The sequence below is a fragment of the Benincasa hispida genome, chromosome 2, assembly GCF_027475165.1.
Source record: "Benincasa hispida cultivar pf3 chromosome 2, pf3_genome.v1.1, whole genome shotgun sequence".
NCBI classification, from domain to species: Eukaryota; Viridiplantae; Streptophyta; class Magnoliopsida; order Cucurbitales; family Cucurbitaceae; genus Benincasa; species Benincasa hispida.
Window position 1 is genome coordinate 64114793 of NC_143479.1, and position 22540 is coordinate 64137332.

A 22540-nucleotide genomic window follows, 5' to 3' on the forward strand; every position below is an offset into this window, starting at 1 on the left:
TAGATATCTATACAAAATTGAAGAATCTAAAAAAAATACAGATTTTTTAAACATTCACATCTAGATAAAAGATAACAAAAAATTTTTTAAAATATAAAAAAAAATATATATATATATGATAATTCTAAATAATATTCACGTGCAGATAATCAAGATAAAAGGGAATTAAAAAAAATGAAAAATAATAGATCTTTAAATATTCACATCTAGATAAAAGGGGGGGGAAAATAAAATATGATAATTCTAAATTAATTTTATAAAAAATCAAATTAAGATTTGAAATCTAAATTTCTAGGTATGTTAAATCTCGAGTTTCCACCCTCTTCCTTTCCTTCTATTTTGTTTTTGTGCTCTCTTTTTTTATTTAAATTTTTAAATCTGGGACTAAATTACGTTCTCAATTTTCTAAGGTATTATATGATATCTTTATCTCTTTTATTTTGTTAACATATTTTTCTTTTTGTAGCTGAGATAGAACTATGTAGAAGGTATCTCTGTTTCTCTCTTTTTATTATTATTTTTTAATGTTTGTTGACTTTGTTTCCTTCCTTTTTTTTCACCTTTATATGTAAACATTTCTCTTCAATTTTTCTTATATTTGTCTTGATTTTTCTCTTGGCATATTTAAGCATTATCGCATTAAAAAATCCCTATTTAAAAATTATCACATTAAAATCTTGAATTTTTTTCATATTTATTTTTAAATAATAGTTTTATCAGGTTGAAAAATAGCTTTTATCACGATAAAAAAAAAAAAAAAAAAAAAAAAAAAAAAAAATTAGCCTGGATTTTTTTTCTCTCGGAATTTGATTTAAGATCAAACATAACTAAAATTTGAATCTAAATTTCCTCTCTAAATTATACTCTCAATCTTTTAATGTATCTTTCTTTTTTTGTTTTCTATTTTATTATGAATTTTCTTCTTTTTATAACTCCATGTTTTTTCTCTATTTTTTTATATTTGAGATATTTACATTTTTTTTAAAAACTTTTTTTCCCTTAATCAGATCGATAAGCTTTTTTTTTCTTTTTAGAACTTAATGTTGTTTTTTCCATTATAATTAGGTGGAGGTCGATCGGACGAAGATGGATGAAGTGGAATATTCTTTATATTTGTTACTTCATTGTTTACCAACAAACTAAAAAAATAATTATATAATAAATAAATAACATGAGCAATATTGGAGGATAGAAGTTGAAAATCATGCATCAGAAAAATAAATAAATAAATAGGATCATTTTTTCCCTAATTTTGAGCATCACACGTAATAATGAAATTAAAAAATATAATATTATTTTTTTGTTGAGAAAATAAAAAAAAAATTAAAAATCCTAATTTTGAGCATCACATGTAAAAATAAAACAAATCATATATATATATATATTGGTGGAGAATCACTATCGAGAGGAGAAATATTTTTTAAAAAAATCACATTTTATCTTTAATTAATATCACATTTTATTTTATTTTTTTTATTATCATTTAAGGTAAACGACATTTTTTTAAAGCTTTTGTATTGGATTGAGATTTAGATTGAATAGTCTTTTTTTTTTCGACAAAGATAATAGAATAGTCTTTTTTTAAGGAAGTTAAATAGGAGCTATAAACCTATTAGAAATAGGTTTTTATTTCTTATAAAAGTGATTAACTTTTTATTTCAAAGTTTTCTTATTATAAATGCAAATATTATACTTTTGTTTTTTTTTCTCTACCATCAACGATTTAAATTAAGAGATAAAAATTCAATTCGAAAACTAAAAAAAATAGTAAAAAAATTATTTTTGAAAGAAAAAGATAACTACCAAATATTAGACTCTTATTTCAACCCATGAAACACATGCAATACACATAGTTCTAACTAGTAAAGTCAAAATGAGTGTATCTCAACTAGCATCGAAGTGATAGTAATCATGAAATATGTGGTTAAGATCTTTCTATGTCTATTATAGTAAAAAGAAAGTCAACTAATACACATTTAAGTTAATATTTTATGTTATCTTAACTATTTAGTATAAAATTTTATTATTCATTATTAATTTTTTAATTAATTATTTTTAGTAATTAATTTAATTAATGTTTAATATAACAATAATTTATGGAATTTTTTCATAGATAGAAAAATGTCAAACTATTTACAAAAATAGCAAAAAAAACACACTGATAGACTTTTATCAGCGTCTATCAGTAATAAACTAGTATAAGTTCTATCACTATAATATCAATGATAGACTTCTATGAGTTTCTATCATTAATAGACATGAATAGATTTTTATCAGTTTCTATCACTGATATATATAGATAAACTTCTATCAGCGTCTATTAGTGATAGATTTGTATCAGTTTCAATCACTGATAGTATTACGATAGACTTCTATCAGTATCTACTAGATACTGATAGACTTCTATCAACTTCTAGCAATGATAGACTTCTGTTAGTTTTTATCATTGATAGACTTCTATCAATGTCTATTAGTGATAGACTTGTATAAGTTTTTATCGTTAATAGTCTATCAACATCTATTTGTGATACACATTGATAATAATATCTATCACAACTATCTAAAAGCAATAAAACAAAAATTGGCTTCATGGGTAAATCAATTTCAATACCAAAACTTAATAGGTGTTCAAGAACCAAACAAAATTAACCCAAAATGCCCAAAATCTTACCCTTCATGGCAAAAAATCTGGCAAACTGTAGTGCTAGTGGTGACGTGACAACGACAACGAGGATTAGGCTATAAGGATCTAAGGTTTAGAGGAAGAGAGAGATTGAATTGGGTAGAGAGAGAAAAATCGACTGACTGACGATAACGTACAACTAGATCTGTGATGTAAACCCAAACGGCAATGTATCGACAGTTGGGCATGAGTGCAGTGGCTGTTGGACATTAGAGTGCGTGGGTTAGAGAGAGAGACCGAGATCGGAAAGAAGAAGAAGAAGAAAGTGTGTGGGTTAGAGTGAGAGACCAGGATTGGACCGAAGAAAAAGAAGAAGAATAAGAAAAAAAAAAAAGACGGAGAAATGGGAAGATGAAGAAAGGGGAAGATGATTAAGTTATGCTATTTTGTGTAAATAGTTTCCCTTATTTTTCTATTTTTGAAAATCTCTCCTATTTTATTTATTTTTATTTTTAATGATTAAATAACTAATTAATATAAAAATATATTAAATAATGTTAAATGTAATTGTTCTTTTACGTTTAATTTAGTAACGTAAGAGAGCAATTCATGTCAAATTACTACAAAAGAAAACTATTAAATAGTTGGAAGGTACCCATGTGCAACGGAAGAAACCAGGATCCATAAGCACTGTAATTCATTAATTTTGGCAGAAAAGAAAGCATGCTTCAACAGATGGTTTCATGACATATCTTTGAAGAACTTCCTCTAAGCTTTGATTCAGTTGCAAATCTCCACGAGATCTTGTTGTAGACCACCCCAAGATCTTTCCTACTATCTTCTTGGGCTCAAGATTGAGTAGTGTGACTCAAACTAAGTTAGAATTAAGGGAATTTGGAGAAGCTCATAGTAGCAACCATGTAGAAGAACATCCTTCTTCTCTCAACTTTTTCTCAGAATTTTGTTCGGTTGCTCTCTTCCAAAAACACTCCAAAATCTTCTATATATTGCAGACATTCATGCAAAGAAGCTTGCTGCATGAGATGCATCTCATGCTTGGAGTTGATGAAGTTAAAGTGGGTTGTTGGTGAGCTAGTTCATGAAGTAAATGGAAAATCAAATTTTCCAACTTTATGTTTTTCTTTTCTTTTTCAATTTTATCAAAATTGATTTCAAAAATAAATTTTATTTAATAAAACTTAAAATATTATTAATTTTACAAAATTAATTTCATAAATTAATTTTCTTTAATAAAATTAATAAATAATTATTTAAACAATTTAAATAATTCTAATTAATTTAATATCAAATATTAAATTAATTTTTAACACGATTTCATCTTCAAATATTTAAATCATATTTAAATATTATTTCTCCAAATTCATTTAATTCTAATTTGAACACTTCAAATTAACTTATCACGTTATTATAGAGCTTATCCATTTACGAGCTAGTAGGGGGACCTTGCGGACCTACAGATCATGGGCTCCAACGATTAATCTCATTAGACCGATCTAACCCCATTCGTTAACTAATGCGTGATTTCACTAAAGCCCATAGCTGAACTCCCCTCACTGTAGATATATTATGTCCACTCGATATAATAATGATTAGTAAGTTAACCCTTCACAGGCTGCTCGTAATAATGGCAGGGTCAAATCTCTGATTTATGCCCGAAATTACCTTTGTTTCTTAAGTTCCACTGATCCCTTAATGAACAATTGATCTGTGATCCAATCAACAAATCGAATCCCTCTTAGGCCAATGAGAGGGTGAGGCCTCTTGTTCAAGATCAACACTTAAAGGGAACAACCTCTCTACTAACCCTAATCGGGTAGGAGTGAATTCCCTCTTGCACCCTATGTTTTCAACTATTCATCCGGTCTTATCCCAAAATAGTAAGCTTATTGAGCAGAGGCAATTGGTCTACTCTCACCGTTTGCAGATCAAAGGATAATCCCGAACAAATAGGAGTTCGCAGTTAGCTCAGGATTAAGGTTAAGTTACCTAGGTCATCGCTTTGAAATAGTCAGTCTTAAACAGTAAACAATATTATAAAGTAAGAGTGACAGGTTTTGTGGTCCGGTCTTGCACAAAACTCATTTGCACAGGACATCCCCACTCCTCATGTCTCAACATGCACGAATTAGGATCACTTCGTATGTAGCACTTTACAACTGTTTGTAACAACTATAGAGTAGGTCGCATCCAATAGCGTTACCAGAATAAGGTACCCAACCTTATTCATATACTATAGATCATTTTGACTATTTACTTGAACCTGATCCACTAGTATATCTCCACATAAAGTTCAAGTACTCATATAATAGTCAAGGGAATAAGTTCTAATGTTTACAAACTACGAGTTTTAGGACATAAAATTCAACATAAATATTATGAGTTGGTTCCAAAGGTGGTTGTTAAAGTTAGTCGCATGGGTGGTCATTGGAGGTAATCGTCAAAGTTGATCATCATAGGTGGTTAGCATAGGTGATCGTCGTCAAAATCAAGTGTTAGAGGTGGTATACGTTGGAGTTGGCTGGTAGAGATGCTCGGTGGAGCTGATCGTTGGTAGGTGGAGCCATTAGAAAAATTGGAGGAAGATTGGTTATTTTAACCACTAAGAATTGTAAATAGCGATACTGTAGCAAAATTGGGATTAGAATTAGCTCTACTTTCTTAACACACCCCACCCAATAAGTGAGCTATTATAGCTCTCACATAACTAGCCATTTAGAGGGGTGCACATTCTTCATACTTATTAGCCATTTAGAGGGATGCATAACTGGTCATTTATAGGAGGCAAGTTCTTCTTAGGTCATTTATAGGAGGCAAGTTCTTCTTACTTCTTTTTTGAAACATTTTAATTCTTTTTTCGTGTGTATGATAAGAGTGGGATGGAAATCAAATTTCAATTATGAGCTATATCCTTGTATTTTTTTATATATATAAAAAAAGCAAAAATATATTAATGTAGGCTTTTTTTTTTTCCTATTCTTGCAACTATCCCAAATGAAAGTTTAAGGACTTGTTACACACTTTTGAGATTCCAAAATCCGATTAGACACGCAAATGAAAGTTCATGGACCTATTTAAAACAAACTTGAAAATTCATGGACTAAACTTATAATTTAACATAAAATGAACATACTTGACTAAATAACACAGTAAAAAAATTGATTTTTTTTGGCTTTTTTTTCATATTTCATTTGTCATAAAACCAAGCTCTGAGAAGAGTCACATAAGTATGACACTTATAATACAAGGGTTTCTGAGTAGCTATTTATCATTCAGCTTCTTATGTACATTCTTCAACACATCTCCTTCACCATACAAAACCAATACTTAAGCACTCCACAGCCTTTTCTGGCCCTCAAAGCTTCCAATAACAGCAGATTGCTTTTCATCAGCCAATGCATTTGCAAGATCTTCATAGAATGCAAGTGGTTCTACACTCTCCAAAACTCTCACCCACTTCCCTTTCTTCTCATCTATAATTGTTTGCCCTACTTTTGATTCACCTCCATTTGTGACTACCTTGAGAGGCTTCATGCTGAATGTTTGCTTCAGATTCATATGTTTTCCAGCTAAGCTCACTCCACCAAGGACTTCTCCTAAGAACATATCCTGTAAAAAAAAATGTTGATGTCTTACCAACCAATTTGATGACGGTTTTGTTTTTAGTTTTCTACTTTGAGTAGGATGCTTGTTTGTTTCCATTATTTTCTGTCTTGTAACCTACTTTTGAAAACATTTGATACTAAGAAAAGTAAATTTAAGAAAGTTGTTTTTGATTTTTCAAAATTTAGCTTAGATGTGTAAAGTATTTTTAGAAAATGAAAAACACAAAGACAAAGGTTAGCAAACTAAATTCATTTTTTAAAGACTAAATTAAAAGTCAATATTTCAATCACGATCGTGATGTTAAATCCTTAAATTTTAGAATGTTTTAATTATATAGGTCTTTAAACTTTACACTACGATTCGATATAATCTTTATGACAATCTAAACATCACTCAACCGGTTCTGACATGTACCATCAACCAAGTAGTCAAAGGTTCAACTTCGCCCCATATGTTGTCGAACTCAAAAGAAATATTTTCTTTAGGTTAACCATAACTAAATGATAGTGTTATCCCTTAGGTTAACCATAACTAAATGATAATGTTATCTGATATACTAATTGGACAAGTGTTTGCAAGTTTGATGCATCATGATAGAAAAATGACAAAAGCAGTCAAGTAGACATAATAAAGTGGCACATGCAAAGAAAGTGAACTTGAGAACTTTTCTTTTTTTTAGAAACACTTTTTTCATTTAAAAATACCTTTTAAAGCATTTTAAAATCATTCCAAACAGTTCCTAAAGTAAATTTTAGGATTTGGTTAAATAATTACATGTGGCTTTGAAGTTCTCAAATATTTTCAAAATACTTTAGAGTGCTTTAAAAGAAGCATAGTTAATGCTTCGTCCAAAAACTTGCTAAAAGTATTTCAATTAGACTCTTTCAAAAGTCATCTCAGACTCACTAGTACATTTGATCCAAGCAACATATCAAATCACTAAAATTTGTCCAACTATTTATTTCCTTCAGTCATTTGCATCATATCATACCAAATCTTCTAACATTTGTCCAATTGATATGTCACATCATTTGGAGGCTATATGACAAGAATTTATGATTGAGAAATGTAATCGTGAATGAAACTGTTAAAAGTTTCGGGACTGAATTGACACAACTATCAAAGTTTAGGATTGAATTAGTAATTTAATATTTTTAGGGAAAAAAAACAACCAAAAACCCATCTAACACAGTCTTAAAATTTTCTCTTCTTAAACTATTTCTACTTTGAACTAAAATGATCATGATTTTCAACTGAGGATGAAAGTTCTATGTCTAAAAACCTATAATGCAACAAATTGATTATAAATGCATGTTCCACACGAAAAATCTTTAAGATGCCCAAGAGCCAGCAGAGATAAAGAAACTCAAGAAACTACTGCCTGATTGACCAATAGACAAAAGCAGAGTCTATATAGAATAATCAAGTTAAGCAACTTTACCACATGATGGTATTGATGATGCTTCTGCTTAAGGTGATATAGCCTGGAGAGTAGACGTCGAGAGAACCGTGCTTCGGGAGTTCTGTTTCCGAGCTTCAACTTTTTGAGGATCTTGTGAAAAGAACTTACTTTCCGTTGCACGTTCAATGGGATAAGTGTGATGTTCAATCCCGAGCCCAAAACCAAATCTGCAGCTGTGGGGTCCAGAAAGAAGTTGAATTCTGAATGCTCATTTGAAGGTATAGTGAACACATTTCCCTTGTCTACACCATAATTTATGTTTCCTCCAGAAATATATACCTCCTGCAACAACAAATAATCAAGACAATATTTTGGATACTTTTGAACTTGTTCTTGGTTTCTACAACTTTCAGGTACTTTATTTTATGTTAAAATGTTCAGATTTTAATCCCTGAAATTTGAATATAACATTATTTTAATTCTTATAATTAACTTTTCATTAATGAATTTAATAGAAATTGAGATTCATTCCAAAACTCTTACACTTTTGACCTATTATAAATTAAAATTTGCATGATGTTAGAAGTTTATGAACTATTTGATTAACGGACCATTTGAAATTGATAGAAGATTGAGGTCATAGACTTTTATAAATTGATTAAAACAGTTTCAATATACATCATCTTGTGTTTAAAGTGGCAGTATCAAAAGTAAAAGGCGTATGAATTTCCAGTTGTACCTAAAAAACAAATATTGAACAATTACATTTAATGTTCTAAATTATTACAAAATTGAAAAGACATAGAATAAATTATCATAAACTAAAGTTAGGCACTAAATTGTTACTTCCATGAAAGTTGAAGTAGCAGAAGTGTTTTTTAACCCAACCAAAGAATGTTTTCACTATGCAGTTTATCTTCTCTCACCATATCATCAATCCTTAATCGTATATAATATGCGTATGCAATAAATGAAAGATTATGATCGTTTACCTGAATCCTTGTGCTTATGGCTTTATGGTGTACAATTTGAGCGAGATTCGTCAAAGGTCCGTTGGTTAAAACAGTTATTTTTTTCTCCAGATCTAGAGATTGCACAACATCTTTCCAAACATCAAGTGCAGACATCTGTCTGAGTTCAGGGTGATCAGTATCTCTAAATGGTCCAAACTTCACTGAACTTTCAGCTGTATATCTGAACAGGAAAAATCATGGAAGTTTGGTTTTGTCCAAAGTTTGTCACTTATGCAGTAGCAATTTTACATGTACTTGAAGAAAATCATCCATTAAGATCTCAACAGCAAATGATTTTCTAGATATAAGCATCATATTATAAACGACTAAGTTCCATTTCTATGGAAACTAAAACTAATGGTTAACCAATGTAATTTTGTTTTATGGTAATCATGGTATTTAGCCCCATTCTACTTATCCATAAATGGACCTGCACACCCTCGTGTGTATCAATTCTGAGTGACGCCAAATCCTTTTATTCATTCAACTTTCAACTCGACCATTTGAACCCATAGGACTACCAAATATTGCAAAACGTTTGAGCTATGCTGTCGGATGCAACTTATAGTAAGTTGTGATGACTTTTGAGAGTAATGCTTTAAGGAAATGTTTTTCCCATAAATACTTTAAGCATCGATTAAGGGTTTATATGGAATGGTTTTCTAAGAGTTAAAAACATTTTCTTTTTTATTTTAGAACATTTTTAAGCACTTAGAAAGTCATTCCACACTCTAAGGTCTCGTTTGATTCGTGATCCGAACATTGTTTTAAAAAATAAAAAATTCAGTAGAAAACAAAAACGAATTCTTCTTTTTCACTATATGCGAAAATACGTTTGGTTCCAATTTAAAATTTGAAAATTTGAATTCAAAATTCAAAATTTTTGTTTAGTTGTGAATTTGAAAATGCAATAGTATATCTCATGTTCATAATTTCTGAAAACAAATTTTAAAAACAAAGAAAACGACAATTTATTGTTTTTGAAAATTGACTATTTCAAAGGTTGTTTATAGAAATCGTTTTAAAAAAAAAAGTATACCAAATACGTTTTAATTGTTTTCCTTGTATTTATATTTTTTTTTTGAAAACATAAAAACGAGAATGAATTGTGAACCAAATGGAGCTTAAGTACTTCTAAAAGCACTTTAAAATTATTTTAAATGTTTCTGAAATTTCAAAAAAGAGACTTTCTGTTTAACCAAACAGCATGAAGATATTGAAAAATTAATCTAACTAGCGAAAAGCACTTTCTCCCCCACAAAGTCATTCCAAACTCATACTTAAAACATCCAATACAATGTGTGGGGAATTATTTATTGCTAAACAATCATCAAATCATGGTTAGTTTGAATATATAGTTCAACTAATTTAAATATATACCCTCGATCAAGATGGTCAAAGATTTGAATCCCAATTCTCCCAATCTCACACGTTGTGAACTAGGAAAAAAAGATGAACAATTATTCAACCATAAGGAGAAGTCATATCAAGATATATGTTTTCTAAAAAGAATTACCTTCTAGGACTACGAGGCAAGTCTCGAGCAAATCCATAAAGTGTATCAGAGTCCAAGAAGCCACCACTACCATGAGGAACGGCCTTGATATACTTGCAGTCTCCAATAGGAGGAAATGATGGATGTGCTTCTCCAATAGCAAATACATCTCCAAGACCAACCGAAATGTCGTCACGGCCCATCATATGTAATACATCATATACAACGTCTATTGTTGCAGGCGTTGCCCATCCATTTGGGCTAATTATTATTCCCTGGGAAATGATGTGTTAACATTTACAAGAACAGAAGAAAGAGAAACAGCCATGCCTAGGCTTCATATCAAGTAAGGCAAGGTAATTGACACCTATTGAAATAGAATTGAAGTTCTCTTTGAAATACACGCAATTCTTGGTTTTTGGAACAAACTTGAACTGAACACTTCTACTAAAAGTAGAAACTATAGGATCATCTTGATTGATTTTATAGGTTCATCCAAGAAAATTCACATTAATATTTGCTTAAACATACAGGTTACATTTCATAGCATTTTTGTTTTTCACTCTTTTTTTAAAATGTATGCTTATTTCCTAATACTTTTCTTGATTTTGTGACGAACTCTTTCGATCTTTTTTGAAATCATAACTAAATTTTTAAAGCTAAGGTCCCATTTGATAACTATTTGGTTTTGATTTTTGAAATCATGATAAAGTTTGAAAAGTATTTTAAAACATGAAAAACCGAACAAAATAACACAATACCTTTAGATTGATGATTTCAATGGGTGTCTTCAAGAGATAGAGAAGAGTGAGAAAATCTCCTGTGCTCATATCCATGTCAAAAATAACTGGTTTTCCTAGTAATTTCTTCCCAAACTTTGGTCTATATAGTACTTCCCTGTAGTTAGGAAACTGAGCTCTAAAATCAAACCTCCCTGTCTGTCGTGGACTATTAAGGACCTGCAATTTTTAGTAAACATTTCACTGAGAAAGTAAATGGGGTAGAAATGGTAGAACAATCAAGCATCAAAATTTTTAATTCAGTTATAATTAGAAAAATCCAACACTTTCATGCACATAATCTGATAGATTTATTTCCACATAAAAGTAAAATAAATAATGGTAGGTTCGTTATAGGGAGCTACTAATCCTTAGAAGGCTTCGATTAGAAACCACAAAAACTCTCTAAACTAAGGAAAACACTAACTCACAAATTCATAACAATAGAAACACTGCTTAACTAATAATGAACTGGATCCAAATTTGTATCTGCGAAAACCCCTCGCTACACAAGTCACGTCTACATAATCTTTTTTCCAAAACAACTTCTCATTGATATAATTAAAAGGAATAAATGTTGAAGGAAACAAACTCCTAAAGGGAGAGAAAAAGAAAGAAAGAAAATACAAAACAGCAAATATAACCATATAGAGAATTGCCTTGAAATTAAATAAACTTTTAAAGAACAAATAACTTTTTCAACATCATTGCCTGAAGGACTTAGAGAGCTTACATCCAGGAAGCTTCTATAAAATGCTTTATCAATTGAGCTGTTGGTGTCAATAGTTGATTTAGCTTCCACAGCAACTAGAACTTGAACTGATTCAGGGCCATCTGCCTCCTTTGTATAACCATCCTATGAGCATTGTATGAAACTCTTTTAACACTTGTCTAGTAATGAAAAATCTAAACTTCTACTAAAAATTTTAGAATTGTTTAAAAGAAACTTCATCAGCAACAAAAAAAAAAAAAAACACAGCCATTAGACTTCATCAACTTGTTTTTAAAATCTTTGACTTGACTACAAAACGAATTACACGAATACCATGTTTTCCAAAAATAACCAAGGCATGGAGGATCCACTCCGTGCAATGTTCTCAAGGCCCACCCCTGTTTCTCCCACTCCAAGACCAACTTCCAGCAATAATATGGGTTCAAATAATTAAAGCTCTGGTTGATAACTATTTGATTTTTTATTTATGAAAATTATATCTATATAAACACTATTTCAACGTATGATTTTTTTTTTTTTTTTTTTTTTTTTTGGGTTATCTTCTTATAAATGTTTTCTAAATCCAAGCCAAATTTTGAAAACTTAAAAACATATTTTTGCTTTTGGAATTCAAATGCTCCCTTAGGAAAGATGAAAACAATTAGAAAGAATGAGTAAGAATACAAGCACAATTGTTAGAAATAAAAAACCAAATGGTAATCAAATGAATTTTCACTTGAGGGCTTGAACCTAGCATTAGGGTCAATCCTTGGAAGCTGTACTGTCACTATTTTGTCAACCAACAAATTATATTTAGCATAGAAGAGTTTCTTGTGATTGAAGAGTCTGTCACAAGTTTCTTAACTTAGACCCTAGACTTTAATGCAATTTCAACCCACTTCCTACAAATTTTCTTCTTAGCTGCTATAAATCTTCTATAAAAATCCTAAAGGACAATTCCAAATATGCTAACATATGAATACTTTCTTGTACATATATCATTGACAAGAAGTTGCTCTCTATTTAAAAAATTGCACGATCATCAAATTTGCTCGAAACTTCAAAATGCAACATACCTGGCATTTCCCTATTTCAGTTGAAACAAGGCAGAATGGATCTAGCATTCCCGTCTGAACATGACCACTGTGCACCCCATTCTTTTGGACACCAAATTTTGGGAGCAAATGTCCATCGACAAGTGGATTTGATCCATCAGAGATCCCATAAGGTTTGTTGGACGTAACAATAGTGATATTTAGATATTCCATCTTCGAAAAGGCATTATTTCCACTCCCTCTGTCCGAATTATACATTTGGGACAAAGCTACACCAACCATAAAAGAATCCCACATCGAATAAATCTGTAAAAATGCCAAGTCACTACAATGAACATGATAAGTTTGTAATTATTTTTATCTTAGCTTGAGAAGCTATAGAAATCAGACATCTTTCTAAGTGAAAGATAATTGAATCAATCAGTTATGGAAAATTACTTCAAAAAATCCATTGCCAGTCCAAGTATCGCGAGCCATTTTCAAAGACTGGAAACAATATTTAGCCTCATAAGTGTTCTGTCTCTGTTCAAATTCCAAAAATACTTTCTCATTCACAGGAATGGTACTTGTTGCATCCAGAGGAACAAGTGTAACAGGGATTCCAGAATGTAGTACCTGTTCCCCAAAGAAGCAACACTGTAATGTCAGACACATAACCCAAAATTACACAAAAGAAAATATGGCCAAAAGCACTTCTCACTAAAAAAGTTCAAATTTGGAAGAATTTGAAGTGTTCTTAAAAAAGAGTCAAAAGCATCTCAATGTGAGCACTTATAGCGTGTTTTCAGCCCAAGCGATTGATAGCCAAGCACTTAAAAAACGTTGAACTAAATACTAATTATCAAAGCACCCTATATACAATGCCAATATACCAAACTTAACTAGCAGAAGGATATATGATAAACAAAATGAAGAAAGAAAAACAAAGAGAGAAGGTATCAAAATGAGAGATCCATATCTCTACGAAAGTTCTACTGCAAATAGTGGCATGTTAATTTGTAGCAAAAGCATTCACAGAAATTTTAATCAACCTTTTCTCTTTTTCCATATTTAGCTACTCTCCATGTCGAGTTATCTTATTTAGAGGTATGATTTAGAACATTTGACACATAACATTCATCATCATATACAGATTGTTTCGTAGATTAGAATGTTAATAATCAACTTTTAACAACAGTGGAAGTAGAAATTACTGTGTAGGCAGCAAAAGGGTCTCCAAATATATTGAACTCGGCATATGGATTTGTATTTGGAGGCCACAAGTTCCCGATATTGTTGCACGTCTTCCCATGAGATTTGTCAGCATTTTCTGAGCAAATTTCTCTAATAGCACCACCCATGGCATATATATGCTTTATATTTTTCTTCAAATGAGGATTTGATAGAAGAAATATGGCCAAGTTTGTATGAGCTCCCATAAGAAAAACTGTAGTAGGCCCTGCAGATACTGCATCTTTCATCACCAGCTGTGCAGTTGGCTGCTTCATAGGAATATATCTCCTCTTACCCTGTCAAGCATCAACATGTATAAAAAAAGGGGGGCCCCTTGAAATAACAAGGACTGAATTTCTGTTTGAAGAATGAGGCAATGAATCAAAGGCACAATGAATTGCAAAATTGTCGAAAAACAACCAAGTCTATCAGTCTAGAATAGGTTGGATTAATTATTACTTTAGTCTTCTGGACTTGTTTTCAGTTTGAACTCGAACTTTGTAATTCTAAATGTTTCTACAAAAAACTTTTAATCAACCAAATGTTGATAGTTTTCTTTGAATGCCAAGTCAATGCCCTGTGGGTCCAAAGAAAATATCCTCCGTGCTTGGAAAACATTCTACTGAAGAGAAGGAGAACTATTAACTTTTTCAGTTTTTGGTAATACCATGGAAGCTTGTAGGAGATTTAACAAAACTACAGAGACCAAATAAAACCTTTTAAAAAACTGGGAACTACATTGAAACTTAAGTACAAACTATCAACAAATAAGTGTGGTTAAATTACATGGCTTGGATCGAGTTCTATGGTTTTAAAAGTTTCGATTAAATCTCTATGGTTCAGGCTTAGTTTCAATTCAGTCTACGCTATAAGATTAGCTTCAACTTTCAATTTGGTTCCTATAGTTAGTTCAACCTCACAAGTCGTCCTAAAATTGTGTTTTACCCACTTTAACAACCTACCTATATTCTATAAATTTTTTCTCAGCCATAAACCACAGTAAAATCCACTAAAGCACTATTTGTCAACATGATAATTTCAAGGACAATTTATGAAGTTTGGATCCAGAAGAGAAGGAAGGCCACAAAGAAGACTTTTTTAGATATCCCACAATGAGAGCTATTAGCTTAGCTGGAGTTTTGCTTGGCCGGCTGAGTACGGAACGCTAGCTTTCTCTACTTTAACACTTCGTTCACTGCTGGCTTTGACCAAATCATAGAGAAATAAAAATCATAAAGACTATATTGAAACTAAACCAAAATCATGAGGATCAAACTGAAACTAAGCCCAAAGCATAGAGACTAAACTAAAACTTTTTAAACCAAAAAATAAGGACCAAATTACCAATTTAGCCAATAAGTTATTTGAAGTTCATGGAGCAAGTCAAATCAATAATTTTTTTCGTACAGACATATTCTCAACCCTTCAATGATTAATGACCTGCCGTCCTGTTCCCGAAAACAATTGAAACATCTATAGTTGTCTAAACGCAATGACCATGTTTGTCGCGATCTTCATTTTTATCCACCCATCGCAATAAGCACATCAAAGTACTAGAAAAATAAAAATTGCAATAGAAACCATTGCATGACATGGTCATCCTTAACGCGGTACTATATTTTGACTTAAACATAAGGTTAGATTTTATTTAAGTTTGGGACGGGTCATTGATCATTTACAGGGTGAGAGGTGAGTTGGTTAATGCGAAATTCCATTGAATTGAAGAAAGAAGAAGAGGAAAGAGCAGTACCTGAGGAAGAAAGGGTTTACGTAAACCAAAGTTGGTATTGGCATAGAGACGTCCTTTCTCTCCCACCGGAATCGCTTGCCTGTATCTGCATTGCCCCGCCGTCGACACACCCTGTTCAAACCAACCACCGGCCACCGCGCCATTTCAGTTTTACTCCAGCTTTAAAAAAAAAAGGAACTAAATACTTCTTATAAATTTTTGGGATGTTTTCACTAAAAGAAAATAACTCAAAAATTATTTACAAATATAATAATATTAATTTAAACTTTTGAACTTTAGAGATTGTATCATTTAAAACTATGAACTAACAGTAATATTAATTAAAATTTAAATTTTTATGGGTTGATCAATTTATATCTTCTTTTAAATTTCATTCATCCAAATATCGTATAAAACTTATAATTTAAGTTAATTAAACTCTTAATTTTTTATAGTTCAATCGATTTAGACTCTTTATTTCGATTACATTTGAAAATAATCTATGCATTAATTCTCGAATAGGTGTAGACTTCTTTAAATGTCAACCTTACAAAAATGGACTACTAAAAAAAATGTAGGGATAATGTTTAAAGAAAATTTTGTTTAAGAGTCTAAATTGATTCATTTATGAAAATTTTGGATTTAATTGATACAATTGTAAGTTTCACAAAAGGTTTTCCAAATCGAATATAATAAAGAGTGTAAATTTATACCATTACAAAAGTTCATGATCTAAATTGAGACAATTATTAGTTTAGAGTTTAAATCGATACAAAGTTTAGGGGTATAAGTTGACATTTTCAACTATATATATATATATAATGTATAAAAAATATTTATCAATATTGTTATTAAAATTTTCATAAAAATTAGAACTCAACATTTCCCTCTAATATTGATATTAAACTTCGGTTATAGTGCATTTCAATACAATACTTTACTTATTGTTAATTGATACACTTACGGAAGTTTATGATTTAAATCGACAAACCCAGGGTGTAAATTAAAATTTTTCTAAAATTATAACAAAAATAAGGAAATAAGGAGGGAAAGATTAAGGTTAAATTTGATAACCGCTTTTGTTTTTAGTTTCTCTTGTTTTTGAAAATGATGGTTGTTTCCTAACCATGCCTTTAGTAAGGATTTCTATAAAATTTTAAAACATGTTCACATACTATTTTTGTTGAGTAAAATGATTATTACTATCATTATTATTTTAAATAGATTATAGAAGAAAATACCCATGAACTCGTTCATTCGTTAAAAAAAAAATATTTTTCCAAATTGTAATATGATCTTCAATCTTTCATAAATATTTCAAAACTACCCTTGAATTAAAAATAAATCCGAACGTGGGCTTAACATCGTTCATTCAGAATTAATCCAGAGAAATGTTTTAGTCACGACCACTTTATTCCAAGCCATTGCCACATCGACTTTATGTTCAATATTGTAACAAATTACTACTGTAAGAGTAGATCCGAAATATTTATAAAAGATTAAGAAAAATATTGTAATTTTGAAATGTATAAATATTTTTTTGAATAAATAACAAAGTTTAGGATTATTTTATTTATTTATTTATTACAATTTAGCCTATCACTTAACTAAGTTTGGTAAAAATTAACTTCAAACTAACCAAAAAAAAATGTAGATATTATTTTTTTAAAAAAATAAAAAGAGCATAGATTAAATTTGAATAGTTCAAATTACAATTACTAAACTAAAATGAGACTCAAAGTGTGCACTAAAAATGATATTTTAATAATAAAAAAAAATTAAAATATTGGTTACCAAATTGAAATCTTACACATATTTAAATATTATGGACTAAATTGAAAAGACACTCAAAACTGAAAAACATTTTAAGAAAGTAAGACATATATCATTTCAACCCACTTCAAAATAGAAATTTGTTTAACATAATATAACGATGTCAAACTTAAAATCATTTGAACATGAGAAATGTTAGAAATACTAGAAATAGAAGATAAAGTTGATTGGATTTTCAATAATGGGGGAACTTGCAAAAATGATTGTAGTTGCAATCATACTCTTAAATTTTCAATTCTAGAATTTGAGCCTTCGAACTTATATAAATATTTAAAATTGGACTTTCAAATTTATAATAGTTATTGAAGTTGAACCTCTAAGTAATAAAAGATGAACCTTCAAATTTATACGATTGTTATAATTTATTCAATTATGTAAATTTGATGGTCCAATTTTAACCTTTGTATAAGTTTGAAGGCTCAATGTTTACCGTTAAAAGTTCTAAGATGTAACTGCAACTACTAACCATACTTCAAGGTAGTTTTTGTAATTTACCTTTAAATAAATAATTTAGACTTCATTTACCCCAAGGAAAACGTAATAAATCAATAATAATCTAAAAAGTGGACCCCATTTTATTATGTTTGGTATTGTTTATTTGTGTTCTGTATTAATACTGCCATTTGGGGCCACTTCTAAATCTATAATAGAAAAACGCAATCCGATTAAGGAGCAGAGAGTGACCAATTCGACTGCGTTTGAAAATTACGTTACTATTACTGTTAGTGTTACGATTATTGTTATTATATTATCACATTATGAAAACTGTAAAATTTGTTGCATTTACTGTTATCTAGGGTTGATAAAATTCCCCACGAGGTCAAGGGGACCCGCCCCGATCAGGGTGGAGAATCCCCAGTTTGACCGGGGATGGGGTCAAACCGGAGAAAATTTTTGGGGCCTCGTCCTCATCTCGACCCCGACCCCGATTTGATATATATATATTTATAATATATAAAATAATTTATTTATATATATGTTTATAATGTATAGTGTTGGATTGAAGTCTAATATTAAATATCTAATTTCTAACTCTAAACCCAGGAAGCCAAGCCCAATTTTTTTTTTTTTTAAAAAAAAACCTAAATTAAATATGGTAGGTAGGAATCTCTGTGGGGAAACAGGGAATCCCCACCCCTGTCCACACCTTCAAATGGTGGGGATGAGGGTGAATTTCCCCCACGGGGTCGGGGACGTGGGACGCCCCCCGCTCCGCTCGACCCTGTTGCGAATCCTACTGTTATCATTGTCATTTCTATTACTATTTAGGTCAAATGATAACGGTAATAATAAAAGTGACAGATTCATAATTTTAAGTAAAATATTCAAAAGTAATTCAATTAAACCTGTGGTTATAGCCTATAACAATTGATCTATTAATAAAATTTTATTACGACCATATCAATTTTCATTACAGAATGACGTCAGTGCATGAGATTGGGTTAAATAACCTGATCAATGAGTGGTAAATAGCCACCGACGTGAGGGGAAATAGTAGCATTAGGGGAAATGCCGCCCTCTCCGCCGACACCAACTGGGATGTCGTCTCGCCCCATCATGAACAACATGTCGTACAAATGGTTCACCGCATGTCCCGCGTCGCTCCATCCATTCCCGTTGATTGTTATTGCCTACATCCCAAAATACACACATTAATGATAATAATAGTAGCAATAAAGTAGTGTCCATAGATATTTTTTTAAAAAATAAAAAGTTAAAATTTCTGTTATTAAATTTAAAAATATCTTCTATTTTAATCTTCAAATTTTGAGTTTTTAGTCTACATTTTCAAATGTTATAATTTTATTCTTAAACTTTGAGTTTCATTACAGTTTGGTTTATATATTTCAAGATTTACAAATTTTAACCTCGTTTTTCTTGTTCTAAATATTCATTTTGATTTTTGACGTTAATGTCTATTAATTAATTTAAAATGATTATAAAATAAAATTTTAATAGTAAAAAGAAAATAATGAAACTTAATTAGCTAGAGTTATTTTAATTCTTTTACATTAATTAATAAAATATTAATACTATATAGACTAAAAGTGAATATTTAGTGGAAAATTGAAATTAGAGGTAAATCATGTAATTTAGGAACCAAATTGAAACAAAACACAAATTTCAAGGGTAAAATTGTAACATTTTGAAATTTATGGACTAAATTGAAATCAAACTCAAAATTTAAAAGCTAAAAAATGTAAAATTTTAAAATCTAGTGACTAAAAAGATATTTTTTTCTTTAAAAAATTATAAAAAATAAAATATTTAAATTAATATATAATCATTACACGTTGTTTAAACACATTAATAAAAATACTGATTCACTCTTCATATTGATAACTCATGAAAACGTGAAAATATTGATGAAGATATTTACATGTTGATGAAAAATACTTTCAATTTTGTATTTAATAAGTCGTTGTTATTATTATTATTATTATTATTATATTGTAAATATATTGTAATTAAAGTGTGAGGTGAGAGAATCAAACTTCTAACCTCGAGGTTGATAGTGTTAGTTGAGCTACGATCATGTTAATTAAAATTTCAATTTTATATTTAGTAGGTTTGTAAATATAATATATACACACACATATATATATAATTCAATGATCTACTACCTATTTGGTGACAACTTGAGACTTCTTCCCAACAAAGTTGAAAACAACTTCCAATGAGAATAATAAAAGGCTGGCAATTGACAGTTCATCCAATGAGAGTTCTTCAAAACAAATTTGACAAGAAGTTGCCAAAAAAGTCCTTAATTCTCCCATAAAAGCATAATATGTATGAAATAGCTCAGACCTTGATTATTTTTCTTTTTAAGGATAGTATATTGCAAGGAGATAGTCTATTTTCCTATTAAGAAAACTAATTCAAATTATATATATATATATATTTGTTATTTACAAAGGATATTTTGAAATTTTCAGGTTTGTGTAAAAAAAAAAAGTTCGTAAATTTTAAAAAGTATCTAATCGTAATTTTTTAATTCTGTATATAATGGACCACTGGACTTTTAAAATTTATAATAAGTTGTTTTTTTAGTACAACAATTAGGGGTGAAAAGTTTTGAATTTCTGACATTTGGATAAAATTATTGTTTTTTTCCTCTTGGATTATACTCATGTTGTTAATTTGTGATAGATCATTAAATTTTCAATAAGTCTCAATCTAATAACAAATTAAATAATGAAGATCCAAAATAATTAAAACTAATGGTAATTAGACGTAATTTTTTTCTCCTATGGAGAGGTAAAAAGATTTAATTTGTGGTAAATGCGTAAAGTTTAACATTTTAATCATTAAGTTGGAAATTTTATTTGAAATTTTGAGGGGTGTAAATTTGGATATTAATGATAAAAGATGAAGATTAGAAAGAAATAGAAATTGTAATTTCATGAGATCAAATCTAAAAGTAGTAAAATGGAATGGTGTCTCCAATAAATGAGGAATTGGTTCCTTTACTTGTTTTTTTGATTTATTATTTTTTTGTTTAATTAGAATAAAAATGAGATTAGAAGAGATTCCTCATTTTCCCTGTTATTTTACTAATGAAAATAAATAAGATTTTTTAAAAAAGTGTTTATTTCATTTCTCCAACTTTGTTATTTTTTTCCATCACTCAATCAATCACTTCTCTTTCTAGCTTCTTCTACAACTATAAATATATAGTGTTTTTTTTTTTTTTATAACAAATATAATGCTTAAAACCTCAATATAATACATTTATAATATTTCAACTTCTATTTTGGTTTGGAGAATTTTGTGCCCAAATTTTATAATATTCCTTTTTACTCCCTCAAACTTCAAATATTAGGTTTTAATTCTTAAACTTACAAAAAAAAAAAAAAAAAAAAAAACTTAAAATTTTGAGTCCCTTGAAAATAAAATTTATCTTAATATATATACCTTCAAAATATTTATAAAAAATTTCTTATTGTCATGATTTGATGAATAAAGAAAAAAAGATATGTTATTTAAGGACCAGGTAAATAATTTTTAAGAAATCAACCAATACTACAATAAATAAATGTAAAATTTAGGATTAACCAAAAAAAAAAAAAGTTTGCTTCCAAAAATTGACTAACTATTATCAAATCAAGATATGAATATACTTATTTGCCTTTTTTTTTCCTTTTAAGTATTTAATCGGAAAAGAATATCATTAGATTGAATTCAAAAAAGTGTGAGTATCACTTTCAAAATTTATCATAAAAAAGATTTGTTAGAAAATTACTGTAATTTTTTTTAGATACAAAGAATTTAAATAATTCCTTTAATTTTAAGAAGTCGTAAGTTTAAATCTATAAGACAGAGACTTCTCTATAATCTCATTAATTCAAACCTGGAAACAACAGTATGCATGTTTAATGATTAGACTATACGTTTACCTGAAGATGAAAGAGCGAGGAAGGTTGCTTGAGAAGGTAGAATAGGGCAAAAATATCATCGGTATCAACGTCAGTATCCACAAGAATTCTCATTGGAGATTGAGAAGAAGAATTTGCCAACCAAACCATTGATCCGAACATCACAACCAAACCCACCACTCCACAAATCAACCAACTCTTCCAAAAACCTTCTCTTGATATTCTTACCATCATCATCCTCTTCATCTCCATCACCATATATTTCAAATGAAACCCTACTCAAATCCCTTCTTTATAATTTTACTTCCACCACTCTCTCTTTATATAATATTCAAAAACCCTCCTCTTGTCATTATTATTATTATTAGGTATTTTTGTACCCTTGAGTTATTGTTGTGTTTATCTACTATTCATGATCACTTGGAATGTTGATGATGGATTCTTTGAAATTTTTGCCCATTTCCAAACATTTCTCACTATGACCTTTTTGGAAGGATAATAACTCCAAATAATCCTCGATATATGCCATGTGTTTGAATGGTTGAAAATAAATCTAATTATTGTGATTCAACAATTCCCACTTTCTTAGTGGTTTGAGCTTGTTAGATTTTTTTTGGATTGTTTTCAAATATAGAAAAATAAATCAAATAATTTACAAAATATAGTAAAATTTCAGAATCTATCAAT

General features: G+C 29.7%; 1 protein-coding gene across 2 annotated transcripts; it reads right to left on the reverse strand.

Annotated features, from left to right (window-relative positions):
• Nucleotides 1–5791: 5791 nt before the first annotated feature.
• On the reverse strand, nucleotides 5792–22213 carry LOC120071620 (nucleoside hydrolase 3-like). 2 transcript variants are annotated; one of them, XR_016527750.1, is made up of 13 exons: nucleotides 21875–22213; nucleotides 18929–19108; nucleotides 15666–15776; nucleotides 13897–14211; nucleotides 13142–13318; nucleotides 12725–13009; nucleotides 11670–11792; nucleotides 10919–11116; nucleotides 10179–10432; nucleotides 10043–10101; nucleotides 8642–8843; nucleotides 7689–7991; nucleotides 5792–6250 (listed from the first exon to the last, which is right to left on the reverse strand). XR_016527750.1 is itself a non-coding variant. In XM_039023977.2 (12 exons), the coding sequence occupies exons 1-12, from the start codon at nucleotides 22109–22111 to the stop codon at nucleotides 5969–5971; spliced, it is 2667 nt and encodes an 888-aa protein (XP_038879905.1). In that variant the 5' UTR covers nucleotides 22112–22213; the 3' UTR covers nucleotides 5792–5968. The 2 variants fall into 2 exon arrangements, 1 of the variants encoding a protein (XP_038879905.1); XM_039023977.2 differs by lacking the exon at nucleotides 10043–10101.
• Between the last annotated feature and the right edge of the window lie 327 nt (nucleotides 22214–22540).